The sequence below is a fragment of the Syngnathus acus genome, chromosome 8, assembly GCF_901709675.1.
Source record: "Syngnathus acus chromosome 8, fSynAcu1.2, whole genome shotgun sequence".
Lineage (NCBI taxonomy): Eukaryota > Metazoa > Chordata > Actinopteri > Syngnathiformes > Syngnathidae > Syngnathus > Syngnathus acus.
In genome coordinates this window covers 8,448,509-8,461,846 of record NC_051093.1, presented here as the reverse complement: position 1 = coordinate 8,461,846, position 13,338 = coordinate 8,448,509, and the positions used below count along the sequence as shown (strand labels likewise).

The 13,338-nt window shown below is 38.9% G+C and overlaps 1 protein-coding gene across 2 annotated transcripts in view; it reads left to right on the top strand.

Moving 5' to 3' along the window:
- The window catches only part of sept12 (septin 12), a 28,288-nt gene that overhangs the window by 4,157 nt on the left and 10,793 nt on the right, over window positions 1–13,338 (top strand). The window contains exon 2 of one of the 2 annotated variants that reach the window (XM_037256309.1): window positions 2,713–4,140. In XM_037256309.1, the coding sequence (XP_037112204.1) occupies window positions 2,713–4,140 (1,428 nt within the window). Of the gene's footprint in view, window positions 1–2,712; window positions 4,141–12,658; window positions 12,957–13,338 lie in introns of those variants that run through there. The other variant, XM_037256310.1, reaches the window with a different exon arrangement.

Sequence of the window (13,338 nt, the reverse complement as noted above, 5' to 3'; positions counted from 1 at the left end):
TGGTCAACCTGCAAGATGTTTGGGTTTGAAAATCACAGAAATAATGCGTTCCACCATCAATAAACATTTTAGAATCAAGCAGGTATTTTATAATTAATATTCAAGTTTCCGTATCAGTATAAAAAAAAAATAAGTCACTCAATTTTACATTAAGATGAGAACAAAAGGAAGGAAAACATTTCAATGACAATATTGGTACTGTGGGAGATAATCTAATTTTAAGAGATTAGGTTCGATACAACTGTGAGAAAAAAGGAAGTAGAGTTTAGAGTAAATAGACCATACGCAAACACGCACGCACAAACACACGCAATGCAGAGACCTGATGAGCAATTGCCACCGTAATTATTTCTCCAGTCTCCAGGAGGGTGCCAGCAATTACCTGATACCGGGACTCTTTATCTCTTGCACTTAGGGCAGGTTTGCACTCGTAGCCTCAGCCAAGTGAGTTCACACAGCCGTCAACAGACACACAGGCACACACCTCCCAGCCTGCCTGGAGCCTTCCGAGGCCATGAGTCCTCACAGGAAGGAACTCAAATTGGACTTTGTTATGTGTTTTTATGTTTGCGTGAAGCCACAACCCAACCGATCATTATTTACGTACTTTTTATTCATTTGAGTCCAATTCTTGAGCTATAAATATCAGAGAAAAGCACTGCTCACAGTTTTAAGGTGTCCAACTAGGCAAGGTGAGGTGAGCTAGATGAAATTTGGGTATTTTCACAGACACATGCGATTAAAAACGGGCATTTGCGCCGTTGTGGGTGTGAACACAGTTGACTTCCAAGAAACAATATTTTTATTAAATCAAATATGACAGAAAGTGATTTGAATGGTGTCTCAAATAGCAACAGCTAACAAATGAACATAAGGCCCGTTTTATTGATGCCATAGTTTTACTTCTGTCAGCCGTCAAAGAGATGATAAGGCCTCTGGAGCCACTTCAAGGCAACAGGAAGTCGGTCTCAGCGCAAAGCACTGATTGAAAACAATGGCAGCTTTAAAATAGACCACTGAAATATTTACCTCATGGAATCAAAAAGTGCCTTGTGTTAGATGGTTTTGTTTTCAAAGTAGAATACTTTTGAAAATAAAGTACTTTCTGTACACATTTTGCAATTTCACATAAAAAAATGCATTCAGTTCAAACGGATGAAAAGCTCATTCATAAAATTCGCTGAGTATGTAACATGAACACACTGTCAATATGCCTTAAAGTCAATGAGTGTGTCTGTGTGGCACTGAGAGGTCACTGGTCCGGTCGTGCAACATATAGAGACTCTTTGAGTTCAAATTATATGTGAAAGCTTGTGGAGTTACAGTTTAGCTTGCTAGGCTTAGCGCTATGAATCCACACAAATTCTTCCCTCCTTTAAAGTCTAAATGCCCTGCTTTGTCTTTTTTGGGTCAGGTTTGAAAGTTTTGAAAGATGACATTATTCCCTCTGAACACTGATAGGTACATTAGCAAGTAGCTAAAAATAATTAACTTGATATCATTTCTCTAGCAAAACAAACTTTGTAAATGCAATAAAACTAATACAAAATTAAACATCATGTTTTTCCCAAGGCTTTAGTAAAGTTGATACTCCAAAGCATCTTTCAAAAATGATTACCGTATTTTCCGGACTATAAGGCGCACCTAAAAACCTCAAATTTTCTCAAAAGCCGATAGTGCGCCTTATATATGGACCAAATGGAGAATGATGGATGGATGGAACTTATCTTAACTGATCTGACTGTTTTGTTTTGTACTTATTAAAGTAAGCTTTACATGTTTATTTTGTGTGTTGTGTGATATTAACATTATTGATATATTGTTATTGTTTTCACCATTTCAAGTTATTATATTGTGATTGCATTAATGGTGCGCCTTATAGTCCGGTGCGCCTTATATATGGACAAAGTTTTAAAATGGGCCATTCATTGAAGGTGCGCCTTATAGTCCGGTGCGCCTTATAGTCCGGAAAATACGGTATATTATTTATAATTTAGAATAATATTTACGTCATCACTTTAACCATAAAATTTCACATTGCTTAAGCTAACCCGCGCAATCATGTCGTGTTGCAGTTGTTGGGTATTGGTAACGCAAAACCCTGCAAAAACCCAAGACCCAACCTCAATCCCCTCTTTGTGTTTTTGCGGTATGAAAGTAGAGTGTTTGTGTTCAATAGAGGAACGGGACACCATTGCCATACAAAGGCAAGTGTCAAAGATCGTTCATGCTAAGAAACCTGAACAATAGTGAGAGAAAGCTGAGAAAATTAAATATAATAATGAGCTAGGACAGTGTATACACCGTATGGATTTCATTTTAAAGTGTGTTTTGATGGAAAGTCAAAGATTCAAAGCATAGGTGTGGATTCATACCATCAGTTGAAATTGGAGTATTATGAATCACAGTTTATGCCTTTCAGCAATTCCGACATCTTCATTCCGTCCATTTAGGAAAAGGAAGTCGACTAAAATCAACACCTTTCCGAGGTCTTGATTAAGAATAACAAAGACTGATATGGGAAGCAGCAACAATGCAATCACACTTGTCAGATAGAATAGATGGATCACAAATGTTTCAAAGAACTATTAACGAGTGGTGATGCAACCAATCTCTGAAAAATCTTACCTCTAAAACCAAAGACATAAATCCACTTTTCTGTCCAGAGTGTTAATATCCATCACTAACAACTTCAATTCTTTTTATTTACAGCCTTGAAGAGATCGTTTGACATCGAAGATGTGGACGATATACCATCCTTCTCCTCGGCATCCACTACCTCCTCACCCGTCTCTCCGTCGCCGTCCCATTTCTTCCACAGCAACAACAAAGCCGGTGAGGATCGGCGAGGAGGACAATCCCCTTCTTCATCTTTCAACAACATCAGCAACCTGGGCTCTGCAGGGTACCACCCCCATATCAGCCGAAGTTCTAATCCCAGCCCAGTCCTTAGATCACGTACAGTGGTCAGCAGTCTGTCCTTCAATCGAGGAACCGTGAACAAACCGGCCATTAACACCTCTGTGACTCGAGCGGCGTCCTTTCAAAGCAGGGCAAATCCCAACAATGGCTTCTCCATGTTACGTGGACCAGGAAGTGACAATGACAGCCTTCATAGCTCCACTTCCAGCCTTGAGTTCTCTGGAGTTGGTGGAGGTTCACTTCATCCTAACAAGTTGACGTCATATCTGAGTCCACAACAGCAGCTACAGGCAGGCGCTCAATTGGGAAACAATCACAACTTGAAGAAGTTCTCCTCTCATGGGACTGTTTTTCACTCAGCATTGGAGCAGGGAAAAGGAATGACGGGGGCACCAGATCCTCATGGGAGTAATCATGGCTCCATGCCCAGCCTAGATATTCAAATATGTGATGGTGGAGATGGTGCACAAAGAAGTGGAGACCTGCTTTCTCCTGGCTTGAGGTATACCAATGCCACCTGGAATGGCCAGCTTCAAAATGCCAATTCCCTTGAAGTTGAGAGTAGCTGTGGTCCCAACAGTCATCATTATCCAAGTCCCCAGACTACCCAACCCAAGGCTAAAGAAACTCCACGTCTCAGTAAGTTCCCCTTGGACCTGGATAGCTTGGTGAGCACCACCTCCGTTACATCCCCTGCAAAAGTTATCAGACGACCCATCAACTCCAACCCTCCAAAGCCTCCTCCAAGAGGCACCGGGAGCCTTCAGCATCGTACCAACTCCCCATCCACTTTGGCAAGCCCATCAGCTTCCCTCAGCAGCCTTGATAGTTCTTCCGATGCACCGCCTCATCCCGTTTTCAATTCAACTACAGGCTCCTTTCCTGTTCCAGAAGTGAGATGCTCACCCATGCCCCTATCTCCAGTCCACTTGGGAACCCTTTCCAGGCCTCAGGTTTTTCAAGTGAATCCCGACCCACCCAAATCTTCCAGCCCCAGAGCTACTGGCTCTTTGGAACATGGCCCCGGTGATGTCGGAGATAGCGTAGGCTCAATTTTGCAGAGGATTGCCTCATTCTCCCGGCCTGTCATCGCTGATACAAGCCAAGGAACTGTCATCCAACCTTCTGCAATTCCAAAAATTGGAGCTCTGTCTTCTGAACTAAGCTGTCCTGCAGAGATGAACCCAAAAGGGGGACATGACAAGAAGAAAAACATAGGTAAGAATTAGATCATATAAATGTGCCTCTCATTTTCAGTTGGCAGATCCCAGGAAACAAATTGTAAAGCTAAAGATGGTTAAATAGCGCAAGACAGTTCGCCGAACAAAACGTGTACATAACCCGAGTTAGCATTTCTAGCAACATTTTGCACGTAGCTCCAAAAGTCAGGGTCATTCGTAACTTGAGCTTCAAGAGCGTTGTGAAATCCAAACAACTGCATAGAAACCTTTTCGCTAAATACACCCATATAGATACACGACACAGTTGTGTTTGTTTTTGTGCGAGTGGGTGGCTGGGTGTGAGTAATAAGCTCTGTTTAACAAATGATGACAGGGGACTTCCCTCATGTCAGCTAAGGAAAACAAGACAAGGTTAGCAGATGAGTTGCTTACCACACCCATTGTAATGGTTTCCTTCTCTACTCAGCTATAGTACTGTATATAAACACACAAAACCAGTTGTACACTTAAAACATTTGTGTTTCAGTGTTTGATGACTAAGTCAGCAGGCGGCTATTTTGTGTTTTCAAATGATCATTTAAAGCACACAAATTTTTTTTGCAACTGTGTCTTCTGTAGGATATTTTTAACAGCTAAAGCTATTCTGGTTCCCAACCTTCTTGCCTCGGGCTTCTGCTTCCCTCTGATAACAAAGTGAGCACAAGTCAACAATTCTGTCTAAAGTTCACCACTCTTCAAGATGTTTGGCCGCAAGGTCTTTTGAGCCATCAAACCCGTTATATTTGGAGAAGATTGTAAATCATGTTAAACATGACTTGATGAATTTATACGCTACCTCAGCTGACTTGCCCTTTAGCGGAGATTGATTTATTGCTTCTTGTCCTTTTTTTATTTCAAGAGAAGAGACATGGTTGCATGTTTACGTGAGAGACTAGGAAGGATTCCAAACAGGATGCATGTGTTTAAAAGGCACCTGTCTGGAGTTTCCCATCAGGGAATGACATCAAACATCAATCCAATCATTTTCAGAACCGCAATTGGCATTTTCACGTTGTTGGGAAGATAATTTGGGGATGTGCAGCTCATTTAGAGTTCAAAAATGTATGTTTTGGATGGCTTACTTTGGATGTGAGCGTTGCTTTGATTGGTCGTGTCCTGGCAAGAGAGTTCCAACAGTTGAACTGTAATTTGCTTACTTATCTTGAGTCTAACAATGGGAGTCTCCTTTTTGGTTGGGAATGTGTGTGTTGCTGTGATTTTTTTTACACAACATTCCGGCATCGTGCGGCAACACTTTCATCTGCGTTCAGACTGTAAATAACAGACAAATGCTTCGTAATTGTCCACAATGTGAATTATTGTGTTTTGCTTAGAAAAACATCCAAACAACAAAAGTGGCCCTTGGACTCTTTCCTCTTCTCTTTTTTTTCTCTACTTGTAAAGCAAAACACAGAGGAAAAGAAAAGTCGGAGAGAAACAAAGTGAGCACAAAGAATGAAAATAAATCTTGAATCAATTGGGGAACGTCAGACTTTTGGTGCCGTGTGTTTTAAATTACGCAATACCACTGATGGGAACAAGTCACATATGTGCAAGTCTCAAGTTATTTTTTGGGGGGGGGGGAAGTTATTTCACAGGTTAACCCATGTGATCAGTCAAGTTACCTTATCGATGCTGTCTTACCTGCAGTATTTCCTCTTTATATGCGAGAATGGAAAATACTAAAGCTACTTTTGCACAATGTCCCCAAAGTAGACCTGTTTGTATGAAATGTTCTGCGCCATGGGATTTTTTGATTTTTTTTTTCTCCGTGTTGTAGTCTTACTCGGATTTCTCACAATATATCACAATAGCCTTTACTGACCATGGCAGGACGCGGCTGTTGCGTCCCCGAGGCTCAAAAGTGCACTACAGATGTTCCCTCCCCGCACATCACATTCTGATGTGCTCCGTCATGTTTTTCATCTTCTTTCAAGGCCTTTTTTTCCATTGAGAATCAAATAACGTTCCCCAGCTGGACTCAGCTCCAGAGTCTGTGTCAGCTAGCCCCAAATGGAGTAGTACATACTGCCGCTCCTAATATGTTTCAAAATATTAGTTTGCAATTTAATAAGCTCGCTTTTGTCTACAAAATCATGAAAAGAAATCTCTCTCTCTCGCTCTCTCTCTCTCTCTCTCTCGCTCTCTCTCTCTCTCTCTCTCTCTCTCTCTCTCTCATATAAAATAAATAAAAGCTCTAATACAAAATAATAATGATAAAATAAGAAAAAAAATGTTAAAAAAAATTAAAATAAGTGAAAGCTCTCTCTCTCTCTCATATAAAATAAATAAAAGCTCTAATACAAAATAATAATGATAAAATAAGAAATAAAATGTTAAAAAAAATAAAAATAAGTGAAAGCTCTCTCTCTCTCTCATAAAATAAATAAAAGCTCTAATACAAAATAATAATGATAAAATAATAAAAAATAAAATAAAAAAAAAATAATGAGTGAAGGCTCTCTCTCTCTCTCTCGCTCTCTCTCTCTCTCTCTCTCTCTCTCAAATGGAAAATAGTGGAAAGTATGACAAGATGAGCAGTGATTAGCTGTAAAGCCAAACATGTCCTTAGAGAGTTCGGGGGTCAGTCGCTATGACCTCACTTTATAAAACCATAGGAGCCCACGCTGTGCTCTTCAAAGGTAACTTAACACTTCAAAAAGAGGGCGAAAGACCAAGAAATGTCATGACGAATGATTCACTGTGGGTTGTAATTCAGAGGTATGAATACTTCACCTGTAAGGGGAGTGCAGCAGAAGGTTTGTAAGACATTTTTAAATTAGTTTCTACTCTTACTCAACACACAATATAAAGCCTGGATGTTTTTTATTAATTAGTGCAAGGATCGAGAGAACCCTTGCAGCAAAAAAAAAAATAAAGATGCGGCCATTATTATTACAAGCGCATGTTTGCCCGTCTCCAAAAAGTAGGACCCATGGTGGCCATTCATAAGTTGCAAATGCAGTCATTTATTTACATATTGGAAACTTTTGACATGAGGCCCAAGCTGCAAATTTATGGCTTCACCTTCACAACTCTACATGAGGAGTGTGAAAAAGCAGCCACGGCAGATTTATGTGATGCATTGCAATCATACCAGTGCCTTTAATTTACACAAAGCTAGAGGGGAATGATTGAACAAAATAATTATCCATCAGTAGCGGTGACCCTCCAACAAAGACCTTTAGTCCAAATGACACCTTATCACATCGTTCATGTTCTCTGGCATGGTATGAAAGAAAATGAAATGGTACAAAGGAATCAAAGTTAATGGCAACGTCACACAATGTGAATTGTGACCGGCTGTCCCCGAGAGTCTTTTATCTACAATACAATACAAATATATTTTATATTTCTGTTTGGAGATCAGAGGGAATTTTCTACCCTTAGTGTGTCAAAAAGGGATTCCTCGTTTTACACAATTTTACTCCTCGCTGAACTCCAGGCTAGACGCAGGTCTGTACATGCTCCAGAGGAAACACTTTTTTTTTTTTGGCTAAGAATGCTCAATAGTAACTTCCCAACTTACTCACAGAAGCCATGTGTTAAAGGCACATGCAAGTTGGGATGCAATAGTTGCCTGCAGCTGAGCTCATCTTGGATTTGTTTCCATCTGCTCAACCGTCTTGACATGGGTGCCCTTTGGCCTCTCAAATTGAAAGCGAGATCCTTGTATGTTCTTTGCACCTATTGAGAGTGTATCTGTTTTGAGCAAAGTTTAGCATGGGGTGTAGGACAGTGCTCAAAAAAGTTGGTCGCAAATCACAGGCAGCAAGTGAAATTTACATCTGATTTTTTCATTCTTAAAATTCCACATTTTATTTTATTTATTATTTTATTATTTTTTATTTTAAAGACACTATATTTTCTTATCATTGCTATCTACTTTTCATGCCCCAGGATTTTCCACAAACATCTCCATCTTTTTTTTTTTTTTGGAACTCCACCCTAACCTACATATCGGGCCTTATTACAAACAATTATCACTTATCCAATGAGCTTCAAGACAAGGTCATTCCCATGATGTGCATCAGCAATTCTTTGTGATGTGCTCTTTGGCCCAAGGGAGCACTAGCGTTCATGTCTAATCCCTCTAATGCCAAACAAACAGAAGAGAGGGAGAAAGAGGAAGGTAGAAGGGAGTGAGCTAAGATGGAGAGCATTCACATGACCAGGAAAGGAAGAGTTAGTGAAAGGATGGAAAACAATGATGAGATAGTCATTTCCTTTACCACAAGTGCAGTAAAGTTCACAGGTTGGCATCATGGCGTCTCCATGGCAACGACCACAGGAAACTGTTCATTGCATTAAAACAAACAAAAGAAAGAAAATGATAACAAGGTGCTGTGTTGACATGTGGCTCCTGCCAGCTCTGAGAATGGGCGGAGCTTGAAAAGGGTTTTCACAGCATTAGGATGGTCACATGATTCATCTGCCTGGTCACCTGGGAAGCTCCACAGAAGGAAAAGATTACACGATACAATGCTCAGGAGGAATTTGGTACAATTCCTCTTTGCTAAACTGTTTCAGTTCAGCCCTATTTTCTTTTGTGCATTGTTTTCTTAAGGCAATGACGTCAGGTATCTGACTGTGACTCCCCGGAGGTTTTATTTACTTCTGTTGAAGTCATTCCATTTTTGATTGACTTTTGTATGCTGTCGTTCTCCTGTTACATCATCCATCTTGTCTTAATTGGCAGACAGATGGCTTTGTTTTAGCCTTTCCAGCTACATTCACTTATCATTGGGCAAAGCGTCTTCAAAATATAGCCATACAATAAATACATTGAATCCAGAAATCATAGTAATTCCCATATATGTTTTATTCAACAACAGGAAACTTGACAGTCCATATGAAAAAGAAATTAAAGGCCATAAAGTATATTTTTCTTATTGTCCAGTTCTATAGTACTTCAATCTTATAGATGTTGTCATTGTTGCTATTGCATAAGAATAGACTTGGGAAATGATTAATCATCATAGAAATGTGCACACAAGAGGAAAACACAGAAAGGTTGTGACTTTCCTCAAACAGCACATGCAAGGAAACACTGGGTCAGCGACCACATGTGTTTCCTGAAAGCGATCACATGTTGTTTTCCTCTCACGTTTCCATCGGACTCCAGCAACGTAAAATCTCTTCTATCTATCTGCACGAATGTATAAAAAAAAATAAAAAGAAGACAATGTTTGATGTGGCAACATGAGATGCAAGAAACGTAGTAGGTCCGGTGACCATCACTGCTTTTATTACTGGACTTTAAAAGGACATTCAACTCACTGGTGTGTTGCTGTCTAGCTGAAAAACTGTTTTGGGATGAGTACCAAGCTCTCCTTTTTAAGATTTGAACATTTGAACCATGTTAGTGCTGCCAAGAACAGATGGTTATAAAATCAACGTTGCCAATTTTTTAGTTGGTCCTGGCACTTGGTCTCACCATTTATGGTTCATGTGTCTTAGTAGCCTGGTGCTGTTAAATCCAAGACCAGAGGTCTATTACAATTTTTTTTTACGTTTGGTTTTTAAGCACAATTAAGCCAAGATTTTCCGATCAGATGTTAGGGCAGTTCTACCTCTGCGAAGAAGCATGCTAATGACTTATTAACCCTTGTAAAAATGTACTTCGCTAGGTTAGCAGCTTTCCCATGATTGAAAAGTCATTTATGCTCTTGAACAGACATTCTCAGACAATTCCATCAATCAAGCCATTGATTCTGAAGATTCATTCCAAGAAGTGTTGGTCAAAGGGTAATTGCAGCTTGAGGGCAGTGCTTAAGAAAAGGCGAGGAGGTCATTTGAATCATTTTGCAGTAGCTGCCAAATACTGTAGTAATAGTTCGGTGTCTTTTGGTTAGACTAAATATCTTTGGTCCTGCCGGTCTGCGATTTGCTGGTAACCAGTTAAAAAAAATCATGTTACTCTATTTCCAATGTTTGTATTCAAGCTATTACCTTGTCAACGAGTGTCTCAATTAAGCTGTCAAACAAATATTCTGCCGCTGTCCTCAAGACAGATTTGGAAATTTGAGCACATAATGAGCAAAATAATGCTGATTGACTAGATTCAGATAGAAAACAACAAATGAAGAATGACGTCAGGAAAATGGACAGTAGAATTATTGTTGCAACATGTCCTTTTGTGTTTGTATTTTGACTCTTGTGATGAGGGACATGCAAAAAAAAAAAATCCCTCTTCTTACCTGTGTGGTAATAACAGGGTTTAGTTTTAGTTTTGTTTTAAAGAGTTTGTTTCTTGGTGTAACTTGCTGAACCTGTAACCAGGATCAAATGACTTCTCCCTAAAGGGCCATTTTATCTTGTGGAGAAAGAGGCGCTCTAGTGGTATAAAATAGTATTACAACCACAAATGTGCCTCACTCTTAAAATAATGTATTATATGTGTTTTTATATTATTTATATATATATATATTATTATTATTATTATTATATTTTATATAGTATGTGTTTTTATATAATTTTTACATTATTATTATTATTATTTTACAAATTCATGGTTAAACTGAGCAGTTCTTTTTGAGAGTATTTGCACCTGTAACTTTGAATTAGCAAGGACTGTCGGGAGATTGCAACTCCTAAGTGAGAGTATTTACAATTGAACTAGGCATCACCCCACTGCTAGATAAGACGCTCCACTTTTCCTACTCTTCAGCCTGAACAAACAGTACACAGTACCACTTGAAGATCAAATCAACATGGGACAATAACTTATTCCCATCGGAGGACCCCGGTGGACGTAAAGCAAGCAACAATGAAGTTTGAAGGTTAAATAAACAAAACAGATCCAGTGAGATTCCAAATTCACTGTGTTGGGTGTTTTTGAGTCTAAATATATTTTAACTGCCTGGTTCACATTTATTACAGTACTATTGTTCATTTCACAAGCCTGGCCACCAACTTGTGTTGTTGCACAATGCATTTGGAGTCATAAATTACAACATATCGTTCACTCGCTGACGGCGTCGTGATTCACTTGCCAGACGTCAGTGTGTGAATGTGTCAGTGTGATTAGTCATATTAGGCGCCCTATTATTGTCTGGCTATCAATTCAGGTTGTCGTCCATGTTGTCCTCTTCAATTTGTTGCATGTCGAAGCATCCAAAAGGTGGCGCTGTCTTTGTTAGACAGGCCACACCCATCAATTTACAAATCCATCCATCCATTTTCAAACAAAATACAAATTTCTATTTAATTGACACAAGAGTTTTTTTGTCAACTTGGGGAATCAAATACGACGTATATCTTCATAGTCTCACAACAGTACAATGTCTTTTTCATGTGTTTCCCAAGCAATGTTGAAGACATTAGATGAGTTAAGAAATGTTCTTAATGATAAAAGATATGTTCTCCAGGTATCTGCATTTTCACAAAGATTGTTATTGTAGTCTTGGAAATATAAACCATGGGAATCTCGTTTTAGTATCGGATGAAGGAGCAGCGTGGGAATGTGAGATGTCTGGGAAGTGTATAATGTGGGCGATGTTGGAATGCTGTCATCTCTCAAGTGTTCCAAAAACATGACAACACTGTCGTAGAGGCAGGTAGAAAGAAAGTCATCAAGAAATATAATTGACAAAAACAGTCATCAGTCAATCAGCAGGGCTGACGAGGAGATTGACAAACATTCACTCACATTCACACTCACATGGGGCATTTTTGGGTGTGAGTGAAAATGAGTGACTTCAGAGTAATATTTTACGCCTCCTACTTGACATCAGAGTCGAATGTGTTTCACGTGGCCCCTGATAGATATGCTGAGGAGTATGCAAAGTGCCAGGGAGATGAGACGGAGGACCGAGTCACCGTTCGGAACTGTTATTGGTAAAAAGATTGATTTAGTTGGACTTGTTTTTAAATACTTGAACCCCTTTTTTTCATAGACTAGTCCTACTTGATGCATCTCAGTGACCCCCCCCCCACATAGGTCAAAAAGGTTATTTTATTTTTGCTCACCGCAATTTGTTGTGACTTTTATTTATTTATTTATTTATTTATTTATTTATCTTTTATTATTATTGTTATTATTTTTAATTTTATATATATATATATATATATATATATATATAATTATTTTTGTTTTTAATTTATTTTTTATTGTTTTATTTTTATTTTTTTTATTTATTTTTTTTATTTGACACAAGAAAGTTGAAGTGTCTGTGTACATTTTTAGTCATCCAGGTCATGGTAAGCCACACTAACTGACATCCGGAAGTTGAAGATTTACATACTTTTCTCGAGTTACTGACAGAAGGTTACGGCTTCCACATTTTTGTCAGGACTGTTTGACGTTGCCTCCCCTATCAGGTCAGGCAACTGCAGTGCAATGGTTAGGAAATGTCATTCGTCAAGATTCTGAGGTGACTGTGGAGTCGTATGACTGTAACATGATCACTACGTCAGAAACTCACAGGATTGAGAGAATTTAATACTGCGTGCATGTTTGTTTTAAGACATTTCTAAATTGTAGTGTTTCACAGTGCAGATAACAGTTGTTGTCTTCAGTTGAATGTATTTCACATTGATTCTATATAGTTCAATGGATCTTGGACTGTTTTTGAATTTATGGAAATGTCTTCTACTCACTATATACCATCTGATATGTTGGGTGTTGAAACTGAGAAAAAAAGTTCAACCAGGAAACGGTTCCCCTTGCCACAAGCCAGGAAATGCATCATCTTCTGACTGATACACACACACGCATACACACACTCAGCATGTCACACCCCTCCTTACACACATATGACATCCTGCCCAGTTGTGTGTCATTGCTGAAGTGCCAGGTCTCCACACCACCAGGTAAAGAAAACTTTTCTTCTTCCTGTTTTTAGACTCTTTAAACATGTGGTTAGACCAGTTATATTATGTATGTTTATCTTTTTTTGTTCATTTTATTGTATTGCGAAATTTCTTGGTTGGCACTTCATACGAGATATGTGGAAACTACTCCGGTGTGACTTTTTTTTTGGAGGAGATTAATGAGAATGGATGATGAGAGTTGCTTTATTTTGTCTTAAAATGGGATTGTTTTTTGTTTTTTCCTCCTTCGTAACTTTGTGTGTGTGAGGAAGTGGAAAGGAACATTCAGTTCAGATATGACCAAATGCCTTGACATATGATTTCAGTTTAACTTCATAAAATAATTTATGAAAAAAAATCCATAGCAACATGCGTCGCATAA